Source organism: Brienomyrus brachyistius, chromosome 3 (genome assembly GCF_023856365.1).
Source record: "Brienomyrus brachyistius isolate T26 chromosome 3, BBRACH_0.4, whole genome shotgun sequence".
Lineage (NCBI taxonomy): Eukaryota > Metazoa > Chordata > Actinopteri > Osteoglossiformes > Mormyridae > Brienomyrus > Brienomyrus brachyistius.
In genome coordinates, this window is record NC_064535.1 from 25,983,068 (window position 1) to 26,004,548 (window position 21,481).

The 21,481-nt window shown below is 44.9% G+C and overlaps 3 protein-coding genes across 7 annotated transcripts in view; 1 reads left to right on the plus strand and 2 right to left on the minus strand.

Moving 5' to 3' along the window:
* The window catches only part of LOC125738126 (fatty acyl-CoA reductase 1-like), a 40,721-nt gene extending 35,153 nt beyond the window's left edge, over window positions 1–5,568 (plus strand). For all 4 annotated transcript variants that reach the window (XM_049006785.1, XM_049006786.1, XM_049006788.1 and 1 more), the window contains exons 9-12: window positions 875–1,046; window positions 1,168–1,297; window positions 1,528–1,655; window positions 1,782–5,568. In XM_049006785.1, coding sequence (XP_048862742.1) covers window positions 875–1,046; window positions 1,168–1,297; window positions 1,528–1,655; window positions 1,782–1,944 — 593 coding nt within the window. In that variant the 3' untranslated portion in view covers window positions 1,945–5,568. The remainder of the gene's footprint in view (window positions 1–874; window positions 1,047–1,167; window positions 1,298–1,527; window positions 1,656–1,781) is intronic.
* An 824-nt stretch (window positions 5,569–6,392) lies between these two features.
* Window positions 6,393–17,449, minus strand: ergic2 (ERGIC and golgi 2). The gene is made up of 14 exons (XM_049006789.1): window positions 17,262–17,449; window positions 16,423–16,571; window positions 15,515–15,623; window positions 15,274–15,320; window positions 14,957–15,024; window positions 14,590–14,630; window positions 14,200–14,301; window positions 13,800–13,895; window positions 12,213–12,268; window positions 11,518–11,616; window positions 10,331–10,428; window positions 9,797–9,959; window positions 9,019–9,098; window positions 6,393–8,015 (listed from the first exon to the last, which is right to left on the minus strand). Exons 2-14 carry the CDS (start codon window positions 16,526–16,528, stop codon window positions 7,950–7,952), a joined length of 1,131 nt encoding a protein of 376 aa, XP_048862746.1. The 5' UTR covers window positions 16,529–16,571; window positions 17,262–17,449; the 3' UTR covers window positions 6,393–7,949.
* A 160-nt stretch (window positions 17,450–17,609) lies between these two features.
* Window positions 17,610–20,682, minus strand: kxd1 (KxDL motif containing 1). Of its 2 annotated transcripts, none has more exons than XM_049006790.1 (5): window positions 20,539–20,682; window positions 19,780–19,884; window positions 19,324–19,476; window positions 18,687–18,733; window positions 17,610–18,596 (listed from the first exon to the last, which is right to left on the minus strand). In XM_049006790.1, exons 2-5 carry the CDS (start codon window positions 19,872–19,874, stop codon window positions 18,355–18,357), a joined length of 537 nt encoding a protein of 178 aa, XP_048862747.1. In that variant the 5' UTR covers window positions 19,875–19,884; window positions 20,539–20,682; the 3' UTR covers window positions 17,610–18,354. The 2 variants fall into 2 exon arrangements, with proteins under 2 accessions (XP_048862747.1, XP_048862748.1); XM_049006791.1 differs by having other exon boundaries at window positions 19,780–19,935; window positions 20,539–20,680.
* Window positions 20,683–21,481: the final 799 nt, after the last annotated feature.

Below are 21,481 nucleotides of genomic sequence, written 5' to 3' on the forward strand. Positions count from 1 at the left end.
TCACGTTCTCATTGCCCCCTTTGAGGAGGTCCAGGAGAAAACAACAGAATCCCCACCCCCTCCCAGAGATGCTGTTTTCCTTCATTGGTTGGGACATTGATGGATTGCCCCAATAACAGAAGCCAAGCAGGAGGAAAATTAAGACAAGGCAGCATCACCCCAGAGCACTTCCCCTGCGTGTGCCAGACCCAGCCATGTCCCGATCACAGCGCCGATCGTGCACAGATTATCCATGGGCACGTGACCCTTGTCTGGCCTTCTGTTAAGAATTATGTTAACAGCAAATCTGCCAAATCCCAGCTCCTGTTCGAAGGAGCAGCACATGGGCAAAGCGGTTAAGAAATTGGCTTGATTCACTCGAAATAAATGCGAGTGTCACTGTTAGCGTCACGCCCTTCCAGAGAGACCGCGGCGAGTTAGCAGTTGGCGTGTGACAGCCTGTTGGGGATGGGAAGTGCCGTTTCTGTGGAGGTTAGGCGGGCAGACAGCCGGAGGCTCGAGCTGTGCAGAAATCTTCATCTAGGTCAGGCCCAGGGTTCTGCAAGGATGTTGTAGCTTCTTGGTACATCTGGGCTGGTGGAGCTCCACGACGGGAACAAAGGTACTTGCTGTTTTCCTTTACTGGTTGGGACATCGACAGATAACAGAAACCAAGCAGGGAGCCGGGATCAGGGATCCGGCCGGAAATGCAGATTCTCTTGACCTTTTTCATTCATAACAATGCGAACTATCAAAGGCAAAAGATGGACTGCAGTGCATTCAAAACAGAAACTTGCACGATGTTATTTCATTGAATTCGCTCTTTCGTATAATCACTTCTGCCACATCCTGTTTTAACTTTCACACACCTAAACGATGTCGACGTCTTTGACAGAGCACCATGTGATGTCCACCTTCAAGAGGAACCCTCTGGAGCAGGCTTTCCGGAGACCCAACGCCAACATCACCTCCAATTATCTGATCAACCAGTACTGGATCCTGGTCAGCCACAAATTCCCTGCCCTGCTCTACGACCTCTACCTGCGGCTGTCTGGGCAGAAGCCTCAGTAAGGAACCACTTCCATCTCAGTGCTTAAGCATGCGGCAGGCAGTGTGAAGAACACTCCACTAGGGGGTGCTCTGATTGTGGCTGCTGATCCATAATGCTTCTGGATTCTTCCTCTCTAGGATGATGCGGATCTTCAACAGGTTGCACAAGGCCATTGGGCTGCTGGAGTACTTCAGTAGCCAGGACTGGGAGTGGAACTCTGACAACGTAAGCATGCTGATGGCCCAGCTGACCCCAGAGGACAGGAAGGTAGGTCCTCACATCCCATAATACTGTGCAGTCTGGCACAGAGTTGATGGGGGAAACCCCAAAGTTTATCCACATAACTTCAAGCCCAAATGACTGCTATATGCAATGAGCTAGATGTAACAAATGAACAGATGTGCTTGTTCTGCGTACTTCTGCATTTCTAAACGATTGGCACGCAGATGGTGCTCTGAGTGATTCACACTTGGACTACGACCGATTTTGTTCCTTAGATGTTCAACTTTGATGTCCGCCAGCTGAACTGGCCTGAGTACATCGAGAACTACTGCATTGGCACCAAGAAGTACGTGCTGAACGAGGACATGTCGGACATCCCGGCAGCCAGGCAGCACCTGAGAAAGTGAGCCCCCCCACCCCCCTGCTTTTCAGGCCTAGATAGACCCGCTGCTCTGTCAAATGGAGCCGAACCCCATGTATAAGTTTGGCTTGACTTCTTGACCACTCTCTCTCTTCTGACCTTCTGCAGGCTGAGGAACATCCGCTACACCTTCAACACCCTCTTGCTGATCTTCATCTGGCGTGTGTTTATTGCGCGTTCCCAGATGGCCCGCAACATCTGGTACTTCGTGGTGAGCCTTTGCTTCAAGTTCCTGTCCTACTTCAGGGCCTCCAGCACCCTGACCAATTGAAGAGGCAACTGGTTCACCTCGTGCCACCCAGCCCTCTAGCCCCGCCCCCCCCCCCGCCAGCCACATACCCCCCCCCCCATCCTGAACGAAACGCACAGCTATCACATGGGTTGCAGTTCCCCCACTCGGTTTGTCTTGAAGACCTGTCTGATTGTGTCAGGGATCTTGCTGGAGGGATGGGGGGGTGGTGGGAGCTAGGAATTGGAGGTGGGGGTTCAAGAATTTTGTGTTACGTTGGCCATTACATGGCTTCATCTGGCTGTTTCTCTTCCCCATGAGCAGCCATTTCTATTTGTTGCACTTCAAAGTGTTTCACAATGTTTGATTCCCGTTCCTCCCTTGCGCAATGGTTTTATCGTAAAGGATAAATTATATATGCAACTATAATCCCATTGTGTGTATGCTCCCCACCCCTCCCAGCCCCCAATCAGTTTTGAGCATCTGTTCATTGTCCCCATCCTGAATCCTAGATCCGATGCCTTGAAACAGTGTCTCTCTACAACATCCTATGACGTGAGGATGCCGTGTCTTCTGAAGGACTGTGACTGAATTTAAAGGCTGTTAATGTCAGGTGTCTGCAGTCACTCGTCACTAGGAGCAGAAGTGGTTACAGTTAGGGACCGTGTCTGCAGTCACTCGTCACTAGGAGCAGAAGTGGTTACAGTTAGGGACCGTGTCTGCAGTCACTAGGAGCAGAAGTGGTTACAGTTAGGGACCGTGTCTGCAGTCACTAGGAGCAGAAGTGGTTACAGTTAGGGACCGTGTCCGCCCAGTTCGCTCTGGCTGAGGACCCAGTTACCTCATGGAGTGCAAACTAGCTTTGGTCGTCGTCGGCAAGCGTTTTGTCAAATGAGGTGTGCAAGCGCTAATGGGTCCTGTAAGTGTTAATCCACACTGCCTGTTTGTACAGCAGTTTATAATGAAATTAAGGTTACTACTTTTTCAACTTTGTATTATTGCAGCAAATGCAAGATTTGTTGTGGTGACAGTGTAAAATATATGATTATATATATATATATATATATATATATATATATATATATATATATATATATATATATATATATATATATATATATATATATATATATATATATAAAATCACACAAATCTGCATATAAATGGACGTGTAGATATTTAAAGTTAGCGTGTAGACTACCCAGCGGAAAAGAGTATTCTTATCCTAGTTATCCCTTCCTGAAGACTTCTGTCCTCTGTAGGTAATCGCCAGTCTCTCTGTAAACATCTGACCACCTCATTTTCACAAGGGTAAATTTCAAGAGAGCTGTATGACTGCATCACTGCCTTCCTGGGCGAACCAAGCGGTTTTGACCTTACTGAGAGAAATGAAGGCAAATGCATTTGTCCCTAGCAGTGGGTTACTATGGCAACTGCAACACTGGCAGGGCTGTGATCAGATTGGTCCTAACAGTCCCCCATGTTGGTGCATTGTTTTTGCATCCCCTCCCCTGCCCTCCCGTGTCCTCCAGTATCATATGGCACAATGTAGCATCTGATGTGCTCTGAACACCTGGAGATGTCTTGGACAACAGATTGTCATGTGATTAAGTTTTGTGTGCGTTTTGTCCGATCCGTCGACGTAGTGGCATCTTCTGCTATACCCCTGCTGTTCTTGCCCATCGCTGCTTGTCATTGTGCAGCTATCAGATGCCATCACTCATTCTGCCCCTCTGTTCCTGTGCTTGGAAAAAATGTTAATAAACTGAAGCGTCAAAAAAAGATCTGTGTACAAGTCATGCTCCTCCCATCCCCTAAGCGACAGCTGGCCTGAACACGCATCATCTGCCCCCATCTCTTCAGCTGCTATGGGGAAAATGTCCTCATTTGAACCCAACCACCTGACTGATTTTTCTACATTGTATATGGCCATTCCTGTGGTCCCTTCACCGTGTCACTGTTTGTGGTTCTCTAAGTGTTTGGACTGCTAGAGATCCTACAAGGAGTGATGGCTAAAAGCTTCATGAACCATTTCATGTATTTTTTGGCCCCACCAGATGGTGCTCTAGGAGCCCTTTTTTGAATTGCACCATCTAGTGGCGTCAAAAAATACAACAGTTGGTTCATGAAGCTTCATTTGGTCATCACTACCTACATGCAGTGCATCCATGAAAAAGAAATTGCTTTAGAAGCCAGAAATTGTATCCTCTTCTGTCCACCAGGCATCACCACAGGCTCATCAGACTCTCATTATCCATAATCCTACCTAATATCTAGTTCACCCCAATGGCAGGGTTATTATACTCTGCCGATTTACATGCATAAACACCAGTTTGTGTTTTTCTCCATCCCACACAAGATTATGCTCTGTCAGACTCTGCTCCTCGTGGCCTTTGGTATGGGTATGAGTTTTGGTCCCATTGTAATTTCATATTTATGTGAATTTGAGACTGGACTGAATTTAAAATGAAATCCTGCAACCTGGAGGCCACTAGGGGGAGTCTGCCCCTTTTTTTTGTGAATGCTCCGATGAGCACAGCTATGCTTCTCCCCCGACATGCACGGGATGCATCCGTGGCTGATGACTGCAGCGGCCCTGGCTTTTCTCAAGTCCAGCATGCTGGTCTGGCAGGCAGCAAGGCCACAGTCACCCCCCCCCCCCCCACCCCCACGAGCAGCATGGGTGCTAACAAAACGAGTTACACAGGGCCAAATTTCACTAAGGGTACATGTGGTGCCCACTTTCCTTTTCAAGCTGTTATGGTCACAGTTCAGAAAAGCTTCCATAGTCCGACTGGAGGAGAAAGTCCTATACACTGCCTTTAGCCATTTAGGAACTGCACTGTCAATCCGGTGTAGTTCAGTGCAAAGGTATTATTCCATACTGACCTGGATCTAACTTCCAGTGACAGACCGCCCAACAGCAGCCAGCAGTAAACATCCTTAGGTAGCACATTAGGGGTTAGTGATCTGCTATTTAATAGGAAAGCACACGGAGCCAGACCCAAACTCCTCTGTAAATCACAGCATTCCAGATATACAACATGAAGCACTCCAGAGAATCACCTTATTGTCTTAAAGGGGGGGTCTGGGGCTGCCTAGACCCCTTACAAAGTAAGCCAAGACCTGTACTGCCCCGGTGAGCTTAAACGGGAAGTCGGTCCACTCTGTTCACGGTCAGCAGGTGGTGGTACCCTCTGCATTAAGTCACTGGATTCCTGTGGCATCATGGGTGTGTTCTGCTGCAACTGTATGAAATGGTTTTGCAAAGGAGATGTTTTAGGAAGCAGTGGTGGCCATCCTTCATTGTAGATTAAGAGTATAACGTCCTTGCATGCACTTTCCATTGAAGCGACGGTCACTTTTCGTACATGTGACACGTACGCCCTGCAAAAGGGAACCCCCCACGATACCACATGGCTTCCTCGCATTTGCACATGCGTGTGCTCTGAGATCAGGCACCCCATGTGTACAGTCAACACAGCCAAGCCGTTTCAAAGCCATCTTTCAAACTGTAAAATGATATATTTTTGTGCACCAGGAATGCCCTTTTCTAGAGGGTGAATGTCATATTGTACAAGTATTCGTTTGGTATGTTGTGTGGTTTTATCAAGTGTATCATCTCTCGTAACCTGTCACAGAAAATAAAAGCGAATACATTTAAAATTGTCATTTTTTTAAATTAAAACAAGTAAAATGTAATGCGTCCTTCCTCTAGTTTTCTTCAGTTTACCAGAAGGGCATTTAGTTTCAGCCAGTGGCATCCCTGAGTACAGTCTGGGAAAACTATGGAATTTTAAAATCAAAAGTGTAGTAGTGATGGCCGAAAACAAAGCCTCATGAGGCATTTGCGGTATTTTCTGACCCCACTAGATCTTTGTTTACTTTGGGGCGTGCTCTGAGACATTTTTGTGAATAGATAGCACCATCTAGTGGGGTCAAAAATGGTTCATAAAGCATGTTTTTTTTGCTATCACAAATTCATGGAACCGTGTAAATACCCAAAATTTCTTCATATCATTATGAGCTGTAAACAGAAAACATGATGACATCCACTAAAAAACACGGGAGTCTTAAGTTAAGGCAGTGGTGGCCGAATGGTTAGGGAAGCAAGCTTGGAATTGAAAAAGTGCTGGTTCGAATCCCTGAGCTGCAAGGCACCATTGAGCAAAAAGTACCTTAAGCAAAGTACTGCTCCCCGGGCGCTGAATAAGCTACCCTCAGCTATGTCACATGTGAGTTAAATGCAGAGAACACATTTTGCTGTGGTGTGTCAACAATGATCACTGATCTTCATATTCAAATACTAAAACTTTATAAAATACGTTTGGAAATGTAGCTCTGCAGGTTAGGACTCTGCCTGGGAACAGAAGGTCACTGGTTCAAATCCTGGCGATAACAGAGTGATTGTACCATAGGGCCCTTGATCAAGGCCCCTAACCTCTATTGTTCCAGGAACTGGCTGCTAACAAAAGACAGTTCAATTAAAATACAAATTCAAAAGTGACTTTTAATGGGGGGGGCATAGCCCCCACACATGCACAGTAAATAAAAAGGCAGTGCATTTTCCATGTCAACGGGGGCTGAAAACTTCAATAATCTTGACGCACAAAAACATCAGATGGCCACAGGCTTCACTATGTGCAGCCCGGCCGCTTCACCAGGAACCACATTTTCAGACGTTAATGCATCAAGAGCATTTCACACATTTACATGAAGGTGATCTCCAAAAGCGAATGTGGCACCCAGTTGGCTGAACTGCTAATGAGGTGTCTGTAAATAGTTCCAGTTAAAAAATATATATATTCTTGTGGGGGGTGGGAGGTGGGGGGGGATATCGAGAACATTTGAATTCTAGTAGGAACAACTTTCTGTTTAATTTGGAGACGTGAACCACAGCCGATCCGGAAGCCTTTTCAGAGCAGTATTCCACTTCCAATTGATTTTGGTCACTTCAAACAGGCAATGAAAATAATTACAATGTTAAAACAATAAAAAGTACAGCCACATTTCAACATGAGGACCATATAAATGTCAAGTTCACCTCTGGGTGCAGAAACACAACTGGGGTAATCCCCCCCCCCCAAACTTCACAGTCGTTCCTGACATCCAGTTAAAAAGCCACACTGGATACTTATAAAAACGTGATTAACGATAAACCAAGGAGACGGTTTGGGAACGAACACGTACGCGGCCAGTGACAGTGAGAGATTCAGAGCTAAACAGGCCACTGGAACCAGACCTTTGTTCAGCAGTTTTAGGAAACAGATTCGCATGTATTCCAGACAGGCACCTCCAAAGAAGTCAATCCGAACAGGCCGACTGACAGGCGACTGAAAATGTGGCATTAAAAAGCACGTAGAGAGACAACAAAATACCATGAGACCAACTCAAACCAAGCAGAGGTTTAGAACAGTGTGAAAACCATGATTACATCATGTGAATAGGAAATGCTCTTCGTTGCAGGTTTACTGCACATTTATTTTAAATTAAATCCTGACACACACACACACAATCCCAGCTCTCATAATACACACACTGTAAATCACCCACCAATCAGGGAAAAAAAAGGGGGAGACAAGGGTTTAAAAAAAAAAATAAAAAATGTATACTGCAGTAGCTGTAATTGAAACGGCAACTAAGAATCCAGAGTTTAAGTACCACTGGTTACAGAGAGGACTGGTCTGGGAAATCCATCGCGATTAAATGTTCTTGTTTAGAATTTAGCCAATAGAAATACCAAAAAAAATTGGCTCATACACCAAGTTTAACAGCGACTGTTATAAGGATAACATTTGTAAACGTGTTCACTAAAAAAAAAAAAAAACGGAAAAAAAACTCATGTCAGACGAGTGGGTCGATGGACGCCTTGTGAGCAGGACCTACCCCAGCTATCTGTCCCCAAACAGTTTATAGGAAAGCGTACAAAACAACTGCCAGTAGGATTAAAAAGCACTTCCGGGGCATGATGTGCTGCTGCCTGGCGGCATGGCCTGCAGGGGGCGCCTCTCTCAGGGAAACGGGCCGAAGGGGACGGCACTGTCCTGCTAGTGAGTGTGGTTCTCTGTCAGCAAGGGTTCATGGTTATTCAGCTGGCCATCCAGGAGGTGGATCTGAAAAACGCCAAGACAAAAAAACGTGCTATGCAAAAGTCTTAGGAAGACAAAATGTTTAAGGCTTCTTATCTGTTCAGACAACCACACACGTACTCGAATTAACAGTAAAATAATAAAACCAAACAAGATGTTATTCTGTTCTTGGAAAAAAAAAAGTTACTGATAACTTCTTGGATGGTTGGAACAACAGCAGTTCCTAAACTTCTCCTCAAGGGTACCCCAGCTATTCCACACGTTAAAGTTTACCACAGGCTCTCTTAATTAACCTAATTAGTTAAATAACTCCATGTATTGATCAGCTAAACACGGCATGCCAGTGGTTCAGTCAAAAAGAATACATGGATGTACTAAACGGTTGCTGCGAATCCTACAAATGCTGCATTCGAAGGGGTTTTGAAAGTCGCTAAGCAAACACACTGACAGGCATGAAGTCATAATTTTACACCATCATTTTCTTTGCACCAAAACTTTTTGTCTTACACATTGTCTGTCTGAATAATAGGCTTATTAGGTTCTTGCTCTTCTTGTGCACCTCCTGCTCCAATACTGTTTACACTAGTATCTGGTCTCTGGTTGGAAGCTCAGCCTAACTGCTCTAACGCCTAGTTGGCTCCAGAGTGTTCCATGTTTGTAATGAACAAAAGCATCTTTTAAATAAAATGTAAGACTGGGTGTCATGGACGGAGGGAAGGGGGGGGGGGGGGGGTTGAGAGAGGCCGCACACAGTTCAATAAGACAAGGTGTTATCAAAACAGATGAGGGACTGGCGGAGAAGCAATAAGCCGATATCACACATTTAACACATGGGGTCTTACCTAAAGACACATATTCATTAAAAGAACATCACAAATGCCAATTTCATTCCAACTGAGTACATCTGAGAGCTTGTCAGGTGCGGAACTGTGAATTTGCAAAGTTCCTAGGTAAGTATTGAGGTGGATGGCTGCTATGGATGATGGGGATGATGCTGCGACCATCACACACCAGTGCGGAAGGGTACCTGCTTAGACCTGTAAACTCCCAGCTTCAAGCGGCAGCAAACCACGTCGACGGTGAAGCCCACAAGGCCGTGGAGCATTCCTAAGCGAGGCAGCACAGGGCAGACATATCAGCTAGGGGGCGCCATACACAAGTTTGCTTCCTCTGATATTTAACATAATTACACCCATAATTTTAACACTTCATGTAACAAGTGATTGATTCTAATCGATAAACGATCGTTAAAGCCACAATGCAATTTAATCAACTAACAAATATCGATTCATATAAAAAAACAAAAACTGAATAATTCTCACACAAAGCAATCTAGAGACTCACTCTAGTAGAGAGTAGACACCTATGCATTATAGTACATCTTATGTAGTTGAGTACACCTGTGTTACTAGGTTTTCCAAGAAGGCTATACATGTACAGAAATTGTTTTTGTTGTTAAAAGTAAATACAAGATGTTTCTTATGCAAACATTTAAAGACATGAATAGTTTTTTCAACATATTCTGTTGTCAAAATGAAAGATTAAACATTTATTGTTGTCTTTTTGAATTCAAACAAATTCCACTAAAATCAGCTTATGTTTCACTATATCGAAAATATCGATCACAAATTACTGAATTGAACTGAATCACAGTAACATTTCAAAATATCACCCGATACTGAATCGCGGCCTTGCGAAATCGAGTAGTATCGTGGTGAAGCTTACGATTTACACCGCTTGTTCGAATGGAGACTGGCACTCGGAGGGAAGTACGAGGCCCAATCCGGCCCGGTCTGGCTGTGTACCTGTGGTGGAGAAGATGCCTCCCACTATGCCACACAGTCGCACCAGGAACTGCCAGAAAGGCATGTGCTGCTCTGTCACCGTCACCATCAGCGAGCTCAGGTCGTACTTCATGAAGATCCCGGAGACGCCGTGACTGCCGGCTGCGTGGTTGATCACGCGCTCCTGCAGTGAGGAGGCAGGGACAGGAACAGGGATCAATGAGGAGGATGGGCCACGCCTCTGGGACATGTGACCCTGCATGCCACTGCTGATTGGCTAAGGAGCTGGTGCGGTCTACTCTTCAAGCATTCATTTCCAATATTGTTCCCATGTTTTGATATAACACGTTTTTCTTTTATATTAGGGATGCAAAGTGTGCATGTAATAAAGAAAACGGTGAAAACAGTGAAATGCGAGCAGGTTTTGTGAATGGTTTGTGACACAGCTCTGGTAAAGCACTGGGAAAGTTCTGGGGAAGATCGGGTAAAGCTCAGATAAATCCCCAGCAAAGCCTTAATCGGTGTCATATGCAGACGCACACAGACAAAGCCTACCCGCTCTGTGACGGAGTACTGGTGCGTGTCTGCAGTGATCTTGTAGGTGTAGAGCTTGGTGGGCACTATCGTGATGAAGTACTGGAACATCTGGTTGTCTGTAAGAGAAGTGAGCGGCCGGCCGGTCAGGAAGGAGACTGCAGTATGCACCCCAAACAGCACTGCGGGCACAAGGCGAAAGCTGAAAACGCATGCCAAGCCGGGCACTGCGCCGCGATACACGTGATGTGATACATCTGGATGCCTGCTTTCATTTGCATCGAAGGACACTGGAAGGGTAACATCATGCAAATTCACACACTTGGCACAGAAAAATCCAAGAGATCCACCACGGGCAAATAAGTGAGATGAGTTCTAGTTATAGAGAAACAGCTCTAGGACACCGCAGGACAGGTCCTGCACACCCTTCCATCTCTGATCAGCAGTTGTATAACCCTTCCCCCCCCCCCCCAAATCAGCATCAGAATTTGAACTCTATCTCCCCCAGTGGGCAAGTGATTGCTGTAAGTATAAATCTGACTGGGATTTCTTAGCCAAAAGACTGGTGATTGATTCGATATGAGAGGTTGTATGCTTGATATGACTAACACCACATTTTCAAATATAACTTCACATTATATTTTTATTTGACCAGTAGGGGGTGCAGCTGCACCCGCAGTAAACTCACTTGGGCTTCCAATGAGCCACACCTGTTCTTAGATAAATACCAGGAACAGGTGTGGCTGATCAGAAGTCAGGTGGGATAGAAAACCTACTGGACAGTAGTTCTCCAGGACCGGAGTTGGCATCCCCTGGATTAAAGAAACGGCAGCCATATGGAACCTGTCCTGAGTCATGAATCCTGTATCTCAGAATGAGAGATGCCCAACTGAGGACGCTATTAGCGGGATTAGCGGGACTGTCACTGGTAGCCCCAGGGTACAGGGCTCTCTGCCCAATTACAAGCTGCCTCGCTGGGCTCTGCCTGTAACACTGTTCCCTGTTAGCGACACACACAGCTAAATGGAGGCAGGGCTCTGACAGCCGAGGGGCTTCTGCAGGCAACAGCGTGAGGGACTTAAATGAATGGCAGGCGTCTAAGAAAACCACCAGAGGGAGCCAGTCCCCAGCGAAAGCCCACCAGGTCTGCATGGATTTCTGGTCATCATACGGTAGTTCATAAAACATTAAGGCGACGTCACACTTACGATCAGAGCAAACTTTTTCTGTGCCATCCAGCGGATTTATGATGCCTGGGATTTCTTCTCCAAAAGACAAGTGATCTATTCGGTGGGAGAAGTTGTATGCTGTGGGGTCAAAGGTCAAATGTCAGACATTTTGCATGGTTACGTGACAAATTCAGAGCTGCCAGCAGCCTGTGCTCTTTGGTACCACACAAGATTTAGTCATCATCATCATCTGGGGAAACTACAGAGACCACTGGCAGAAGGTAGCTGATCTGGAGTCAGTTATAGAACAGGAATTTCTGGTACCTCAGAGGCAGCTGATCTGTAGGCAGGAAGTTTTTACGACTGCCATACAGACGTAACAAACACCAGGCCTGAAATCTTCACTAAGAAACACCTACACAGCTTATCCGATCTATAAAATGCCAAGCAGCACATTTTAGGATTAAGAGACCCATTTGTTACGTAGCTACACAACCAGTTCTATTCAGTTCTAAGAAATGTGCTCTGTGGCCTAAGAGTAGAGGGCGCCACCATGTGGACAAGCTCTCACACTGCAAAGTCATGGAGAATCGCAACATTTCCCAGCAGCTATGATGATTTTCTATATAAGACTGGACAAATGGAGGTGCTGAACTGCAGGAAATAACAGGTAGTAGTGGAAGGTTGTGAAGAATCCCAGGGGGACCTTTCACAACAGGACAGCAGAGACTTACTTTCATGACTAACCAGAGCTGCTAGATGAGCGTGTCCGCGGGGGTGTGGGATGGCCCTGGAAGACAGAGAGGAGTTACATCACCGGGCACCAAAGGAGCAGGGCCACGCCAGGGACCCGAATCTCCATCTCACCGCTATCACGCTGGGGCAGCCCCTCGACTGAGGCTACTCACGCTAAACACCTTCACCTGCTCTAAAACCTGCATGAGAGCCCAGCCCCTAAACCTACACAACACCTACCGACCATCACAGCATGCGGTTTTGTCTAGAGCCTGACTCAGATACTGGATCAATATCATGTCACTGACACAGAAACATCTGCACCTTCACTTCTAGACACTCCCATTTCTTAAAGGGACAGAAGAAATAATGTCACATAAATAATTCACTCGCCCCCATGGGTGTATCTGTGAGACCCCGTCGCTCACTTGAACCAGCATAGCTGGAAATCATCCCTGTCTAGCCAATGCTCGCTTACTGCTCGCTGAGACCATAGCATTGTGCCTCACCTAAATACTACCCCATGTCATTTAGAAGAACATGGACACCATAACAGGATGTTGAAGGGACTATGTCTCCCCCTGCAGGGCAGTAGCTACCATATCACTTTTATTTAAGGGAGCTTTTCGACCACATCAAGTACGATACTTTTGGTACAGTACTTTTGGAATTTTCCCTTTTCCATTAATTTCCGGTACCAAAAACACTGGTGGGATGGTTCTTGCAAATGTGTTCATTCACTTTTGACTGGTTATGCCTCAAACACAATACAACCACTGTCCTGAGAAAGCTTACAAACTCAGAAAACAATGATAAACTTGATTAAAAAAAAAAAAAAAAAGATACAATATATTTTTTAAATAATTTTATGTGTAGACAAATCCAAAGTCCCAAACTTTAATTGTGATCAATTGTGTGTGAGAAACCAGACGAATATCTGGATTGCATGACAAGAAATAAAGGCTGCAATATACTGGAAATAAAGTAAATAAAACCCCCGGATCTCAAACAAGGTATCGCGCTCCTTGCGATGTGAGAACTACATGTGCATAACTGACTGGGAAGCAGATGCTGGTCTTAATATCGTCCAGCCCTATAATATACTACAGCCATTTTTCAAATTCCGTATAAAATACTCGCGTTGTGATGTCATTCAGCACCAAGTCCAATTCTTATGCCACTGGAAAACCAACACCTTGAAGAACTGTACTTTCGGTACTTTTCTGAAGTGCCAAATGTATGGTACCTGGTTGCGGTGGAAAAGGGCTTTAAGATGAACATCAGCAGATTCAGAAACTTAGAGATCAACAGCTAGATCCTTTAATAGGCCTGAACCGTCAATATCGGGGGTAGTAATTATATTTGTAAAAGAGTTTGGAAAACTACATGCGGTTTAATTGCGCGAGGTTCTGTATACATGCCTATATATGTGAAAAGGCACATGGACAGGAGAACTACAGTGTCAAGGAACTGCATATATAGAGAGAAAGATCATTCCAAGGTTTGTTTCATGTAGCAAAACCTGACCCGAGATACCAATGAGCACATGAATTGAGGCACATCAGAATTCAAGGTGGAGAACGTACTTCCCCACGGTGATGTGGAAGTTTCCCGCCACTTTGTTGACGTAGACATGCCCGTGTATCCTGCACGCATTGAACGGCTGATTGGGGCTGTCCTCCCTGGGTGGGTGGGGGGGGGAAGGGGGGGAGAGATAAGATGGAGATCAGGCCTCAAAGCTCCTCTGAGTAGCGCCCACAAGCTCCTCCTTTCCTTTCAGATGATAACCTATTTCGGCGAAAACAGACCTTCGCTTAAATGCATAAGAAGACACATGAGCACACTGTGGGATTGAGGAGAATCTCCACACGGGGGGGGGGTGTAGGGGAGGCCCGAATGCATATTCAATTACTCCACATGACTCCACTCAGGCCTCTGGTCTTGACACAGTTCAAAACCCCCAACGTGAAGGGATCTCAGACTAACCGAGGTGGCAGGGCAGTAGGGGATCCCTTCAAGACGCTCTTGAACAGGACATCCTGAAGCGAGTGCTCCTCCCTCAGTCTGCTCTGTATCAGCAGCAGAGTCCTGTGGTGGGAGGGAGGAGACAGCAAACACATGCTTGTGGATTTCAATTACAGCCTGAAAGTAAACCTCCGCCCCCCAGGACTCAGCAGCGGAAGCCTAATAACCAGGAGGATCCGTGCCCTGGAAGGTTCAGCGAGTGACCCAATTAGAGGCAAAAGGGAAAACGTCTCAAGAGCGGCATGCGGCATGGAAAGTAAACAAACGGCGAGCCTTGGGGACGAGCAGCTGGGCAGCGAGGACACAGTGCAGCAACGGGAACAAAACACGGCGCAGAATATGATGTCTTACCTGTGCCAGAGTCTCTGCTGAGGCGAGAGCTCGAAAATAACCTGATAACGCAAACACACGCGTACGTTATACATAAAATACAAGCACGTCACTCATACGGTAACGACAGCGCGACTGATGTACAGTATCGTGTATGACATATACCCTACACTATAGCCAGTGACATGTCTGGGCAGGTGTGTGTCTGGTTACAACATAGGCGAACGTGTAGTGTACGAGTAGTGTAGTGTATGTAGTGTAGTGTAGTCTACTCCATACGTACATCATGCCCACAGTGTAGATTCTACGCAGAAATATAAATGAGCCTTCAGGCTGAATGCAAAGAATGCACATCAGTCACTTGGCATAACATTTACAGAACGCTCACCGGCTCATACTGAAGGCCATCTGATGCCACCATGGTCTCTGCTAAGTCCAGCACATCTGCCCCAACGTCTGAATCAAAAAGAAGGGCAGCTAAGTCACGGCAAAACATCTATACATCCATGCAAGCACAGTAATTACATGGGCTAAAGGGTCTTTTAACACATCTCTATAAAGAATGAAATGCCTTTCTGCACAACGACAAGCAAATGCACCCAAAAATCACTTTGCTTATTTAAAAGACTTTAAGAATTGACCTCAAGGAGACTCAAGCACACATCCAGACAGTACAGAAATACATAAAAAAAATTAAACACTTACGCTGACATCGCATAGCAACTGTAATATCAATATTTATTCTTAATTTGCTGTAAACAAAAAAAAAAGGGAAGACAGTTACCACTTTCAAAACAAGGGTTATACTGACACGAGATGAATTCTGTATATTGTCTCTGAAGATGTAAATTATAAACCAATTAAAGACAAAATCCTGCTGTGGTGTTTTTGATCACTACGTAAAGACTTAAGAAAGCAGTCGGGTGAGAGTAGAGGAATGGCATACCTAGAGAAGTCCTTGTCCACCTCGTAGTCATACTTCATCCAGGTGTCCCGATACACAAAGAACTCAAAAAAGGCCAGGAGGGCCATGGTTGTGAAGGCGATTAGAGACACTACAGGGGGATAATGAAAATAATTTCACAATAATGAAAAAACACACGTAATCTCATCTCTGCTAGATTACACTGCACTGAAGGCTCAGGACTGAAAAAATTAAACCATTGACTTAATCATGTCACCAGTGATTGTGAGACAGATGCAATATGTCCATTACAATATGTGAAATCAACGGTCAGTTTTTCAGTCACTATTAGTGGGCCTCTATCTGCCTGGGAAGACAGACGGCACAAGTTTATGAAGGTTTCAATACTCCTAATAAATTGCTCAAAGAAAAATTATGACAAATACAACTGTAAGTGTATAGTCAATAGGGTTGCAAAGGAGTGGAAAATGTCTGGAAACTTTCCATGGAAAGTTAAGCTGGAGAATTTTGTAAATATTGAACTCGGCGGAATATTTGTCAAATATGGCAAAGAAAGCAGACTGTCTGCATAATACAACACAGAATGTTACTTATAAGCAATGCGTTTTATGCACAAATAATTACTCACAAGCACTCATACAATGATATCACTATTAGTGCCCTCAATATGGTTTTTGTTTTCCAACTACATTTACGTTCTCTGTTATAGGCTAACCTGCAATTTGTCAAATTTCCAGTTTATTCCAATTAATTCCCATATATTCCTGCTAATTCCCATGGAATGATTGCAACCTTGAAAATTCCCAAAACCCCAATGACTTACAGTCATCCTGGGGTTGTCCAAAGTGCTCTTTGCTTCCACTATAAAAATCATAAACAGGGAAGAGCGAGGTGTCGTTCAGCCCAGACTCCGACATGTGAGAACTCACCTGTCCCCCCACTGGCTGTGGTTTCCACGTAGCTCTCTGGGATCTTGGGGAAGGCATCCAGCTCCTTCACCAGACTGAAAGCCTTCTTTCTGTTCAGTCGCCTCATTTTGGGGGGAACTGTCCACTTCCTCCCTCCTCATATATACAGCCTACAAAGGGCACCGGGCTGCGTTACAACACACCATTCAAGCTTTTACAAATACTGAGTCCCCAGATTAATTAGTGCAAGAGACACGCACAAAAAAAATCAAATTAATAAAATCTAAGAACTAGTATAACCACTAAAGGCACTTTAAACAACGATATGAACTGCCACTAAACCATACGTAAATGGGATTAAATTATTTCAATTTAAATAGTAAAAGAGGAATCACTTATAAAAGTAGTGCACATTAAAAAGACAGAAGGACATAATAATAGAATGAATATTTCTTCATGGCTGAATACGTGATAAGACGTCAGGGTGTTTTATTTTGATCTTATGCTTAATGTATTAAAACGTTAACGTTAAACGAGTAAACCGGGAAGTTATGCGTGAAGTTACAAGAGTCAGTTGATCAAGGGGCTGATCAGCGAGCTGCCCACCGGAGCGGACGCCTCCCTGGCGCCTTGCGGTCCACGTCACGTTTACGGTAGAGGAAGCTAAAGACCCGACTAGTCAAGCGTGATACACCGCCAAAGAACCGCTCACTGCAGCCCCGTCCGGTCAGGTCCCAAGCGAACCAGCAGGCAGGATACGGGCAACGTTTCGGCATATTAACCAGAGACACGACGCCGTCTGACAAGCACACTTAGCCAACATTAGCCAACCAGCTACAGGCTTCCTCGCGCATTCTTACCTGTGTGTCATGCGACCAAAATTCAAGGTGCCGAGCGTATCACTGCATTACTCGAAAGGCGAACGCGAACAGTCTCACGGGCAAAGTACCTAAATATACAGCCCTTTTGGGCGGATGTTCACAATAGCCAGCCGTCAGTGTACAGCGGTATAACCTTTCAACTACCCTTTACCATAGAATATTTGTATCATTTAGGCTAAAGGTGGCAGGCCTCCGATTTCCACAGCGCCCTCTTGCGGTAGGACTGTTATATTATCTGGATTTTCCCCAGAACATGCGCAGTATTGCTCTAGTTGATATTGTCTTGTATTGCGCTATCTATAAATTAGAACCGCCTATTCAAGAGGAAAAAGTTATTAAATTATACTTTATTCACTTTTTAGTCTAATTAATGCATACAATACTCTGCAGTTAAAATTATTACATCTTTTAAGACACAACATCGATAAAGCAGACTTACAAAAACGTACCTCTGGATAAACTGTAACTGTAACATTTCAGCACTTTAGAGATAAATCCAACAATGAACACTGAAAAAAAAACACTAAGGTCAGTTTACATATTTGTTAGCATGGACTGCTAAATTCGTACCCTCTTTGGGGTCTTATATAAGAACATTCCAGAAAATGGATCAAGCAACAATTCAGGAAACAATTCAATGATGAGGCCAATCAAATTAACCCTTTATGCAGACACGGGCCCTGGCGTGGCATCACAATAAGTTAAACATGAAAAATATATCTCCCCATATGTAAATTATTGCATATTTCCTCAACTGCAATTTCTTTCATCTCATACTGTTGGAAATATATTTTTGTAAAAAAATGACACTGGGTCTGAGACAGCAGAGCAGTTCCTGCCCAACCCTTGAGAGCATAAAATTCACACACGAGAATTCAAGTATTTTGTCTTTATAATAATCGGCGCTCTGTGAGCAGAAATGCATGGCTGTGTGAGCCCCCTTTCACCAGATGACAGGGTTTCAGCAGACAGGATGTCCAAAAAAGAAATGCCAACACCTCTGTTGTGGATATCTTGACTGTAAAGAGCATTTTCATTCCCATGCGGCTGTCCGAGTCCTTTCTTCTCCCTCCTAGTCCGGACCCTCATCCCGCAAGACGGCTCCACCCAGACTGTCTGACGTGGGCGTGTCCAGCTGCTCCTGGGCGGAGTCCTCAGAGCAGCAGTGGCTGATGGTCGGGGAGATGATGTCAGGGCTGGTGTCACATGACTCGGTGCTCTGCTCAGACGTGAGAGTGACGGTGGTGGCAGTGCTGGGGGGGACGGGGTCGAATTCTTCGTCGTCATCCTCAAGGATGGGCGACTCGTGGACGTCTGTGTGTGGCGATTGAGACGGCCAGTGAAGACCAAACTGGGATGAAGAACCCACAAGATTCACAATTCAAATTTACAAGGCTGACTTACTGCTGAAGGCTTCCGGATACTGCTTCGCAATCTTGCCCTTTAGTGTCCTAAAGGTCACGGGAAGGACAAAGGTCAAAGTTTAGTGTCTGAAATTTAATTTCTTTTTACACTTTTGTATGCATACATTGCACATAAGAATACCTGAAAATGTTTAAATTCTCACGAAAATATAAGAACAAAGAGAAATACAGACTGAAAAATGCTGAAAAATCACTGTAATACTGGGTGAAATGTAGCACTTTCCACTGTAGTTCTCTAATATTATGACAATAAAAATGACTTCATAACACAAAAAAGAATAGGTCTTGCTGTCTTGCTCATTAAACAGAACGTGAGCACTGTGAGAGAGGGCCGGAGACAAGGACTTTTTTTATTGTTAGACTAAAAGAGTAGCTGTCAGTCCTGTTCCTAACGCCCCCCCCCCTTCCACCAGCAGAAAGTTTTCATTCCAACCCACAGTACTTTCAACCTGCCACATTCATTATTAGCCTAGTAAGGACCATATAAGCCTGATTAATGTAGGGTTGGAATGAAAACATTCTGGTAGTGGGGAGTGTCAGGAACAGGGCTGAGAACCACTGTCCCCCCTCATTTTTCTCCAAAGGTACAACATTTGTGTCCTACAGGGGGGCGGCACCTAATTCTCCTGAAGATGCTGTCCAGGTCCTTCTTCATCTCCACCAGCGTGCGTGTGTGATGCAGGAAATGCTCGTTCATCTGCTGGAGCCGCACATTGGACAGTCCGTTGAAGTTCAGGAGCATCTCGTTGGTCTTCTCAAAGCGGTCCAGCCTGGCAAATGCAGAAATTCAAACATGTGGGCCAGAGTGAAGCCGTCAGTTTTTCACAGAGCTACACTTCCAGTAAGAAACTGATATTTTTCATCACTACATTAAGGGATAGATAGGACACACATGCAGATATATGGTGCATAACCATCTCTCATTTTCGTCAGTTATGGAGAGAGGGCACTTAGAACATAGAAGGCCAGGGGGGGACTTTCATTCATGCAAATGGGAGAGACCCTCTCATCTGCACGTGCCTGGTCCAAATCGCCCCCAAGTTCAGCGCCTCGTCGTGACGTGACGTACTCACATGTGCCGCTGGGCTTGGATGATGGCGTTCACGTCCTCAGAGTTGACCATGCTCAGCATGCGGTCACAGAAAATCCCCGACGCGGTCGGCTCCATGGTGCAGAGGCTGTAACCGTGAGCACATCCTCCATAACCGTGCGCTATAACTGCGATAAGACTGCAGCATAAACAGTCCTTAGTAAAGATCGCGCCAGTCTCTCGTTAGTATGAGAATGTAAGGGTGGCCCTTACACAACCGCCCTATGCTGTAAACTATTGGTTAAGTTGTATGATTCGTTTTTTTAGTACAGGACACCATCATACTCTGATGACAACAATCATCAGATTCAATCCCCTTCTTAACCCTAACCCTACACCCTGCTGTTTGCAGCAGTGAAACACAACTGCGTATCAGCTTCATGCAGAAGCGCCTCTCAGTCGCCTACTATTCCTGTTCGGTTTACATGAATTTAACAAGTAATTCTACAGCACATATAACGGCAGGGATCCCATTACAACCGCATCCACGGCTGTCGTATATTTCTCCGATATAAAGCGACAGTTATATGTAACGTGTCAGATTGGACAAGCGAGCAAAATCCAGCCAGAATTATTACACATCCGCCACCAATGGGCAAACTGGAGATGATTCGTAAACATCAACAGTGCGATAGATATACCGATGATCCATGCGGATCAAGCAAGTGAAACAACAACCTCAACACCGCAGGGACTGAGACGGCGATGCGGAGCCGGGGTCGCGGCCGCCGGCGTCACTTACAGGGAAAGAGCCACTTCGCAAGAACCGTGGATCCGGGCACCAAGCAGCCGCGTTTAACGAGCCGCCCGGTTGTCTAGACGGCCATCGGGCCCCGTTTCTGTCATCTCAGAAGCTGCACTTCCGTGTATGGAGACTTCCTGTCGGGGGAGGGACGCCGTATCACCGCTGGGACTCTCTGCTCACGCACCTTAAGCGCAGCGACACCTAGCGGCCGGGCTGCTGAGCAGAATTTCTCAAGGCAGAAAAAGCCAACTTACCGCTTTGAACGACGTCTGAAAAAGGGCATTTTATAAAATAAAATAGAAAACCTCAGTTTTAGAGTAAGTTATTTTATCGGTCGTTTTATATCCCTATGATTTGCCCACTCATATTTTCTCTAAAATGAGTCAAAGAAATGGATCAAATTATATATTCGGATTTTCTTTATCACATATATATGCAGAGATAATAGAAATTAAAATACGCACCCTTTTATTGCTATATGCATTCAATTTTTTTAATAATAATTCAATCGCAACATTGACGTTTGGTATATTTTGTGTTATTTTTGGAGGTGAGGTGTATTAATAGCGTAATGTGTTTTTGTGCAAAAATTGTGCTATTATTTACCATCCTGTCAGCAAAAATTTTGTACAAAAATTATGAAGTAACGAGAAAGCCTCGTACGTCTAACACAAATATGGACCGTTTTGTAAATGAGTGATAATATCAATGTCAATTCCAGTCTGCCTTGGACTGTAATGAAAAAGGCTCTTTTACACTCTGCAGAATATAACTTTGTTTATATGCAACTGAAGACAATCTCACTGAGGAAGAAACCGAGAATTTGGTTGTCATAGGTTCCATTGTGGTGGTGTATTTAGTCAAAATGTAACTTTTGGATCTTACCGTTTTACGTATATTTTACATAGTTCTAAATTAAAACACACATCTTCATATAGCA

What these genes read in the sequence shown, in the direction of transcription:
- kxd1 (XM_049006790.1), bottom strand. Translation starts at nt 19,874, where the DNA reads ATGGAGCCGACCGCGTCGGGGATTTTCTGTGACCGCATGCTGAGCATG. An exon ending in ATCCAAGCCCAGCGGCACAT is followed by an intron (nt 19,477 to 19,779) that starts GTGAGTACGTCA and finishes TGCATTTGCCAG; the next exon opens with GCTGGACCGCTTTGAGAAGA. An exon ending in AGCATCTTCAGGAGAATTAG is followed by an intron (nt 18,734 to 19,323) that starts GTGCCGCCCCCC and finishes CGTGACCTTTAG; the next exon opens with GACACTAAAGGGCAAGATTG.
- ergic2 (XM_049006789.1), bottom strand. Translation starts at nt 16,528, where the DNA reads ATGAGGCGACTGAACAGAAAGAAGGCTTTCAGTCTGGTGAAGGAGCTG. An exon ending in GTGGACAAGGACTTCTCTAG is followed by an intron (nt 15,321 to 15,514) that starts GTATGCCATTCC and finishes TTTTGTTTACAG; the next exon opens with CAAATTAAGAATAAATATTG. An exon ending in CAGCAGAGACTCTGGCACAG is followed by an intron (nt 14,302 to 14,589) that starts GTAAGACATCAT and finishes CTCCCACCACAG; the next exon opens with GACTCTGCTGCTGATACAGA.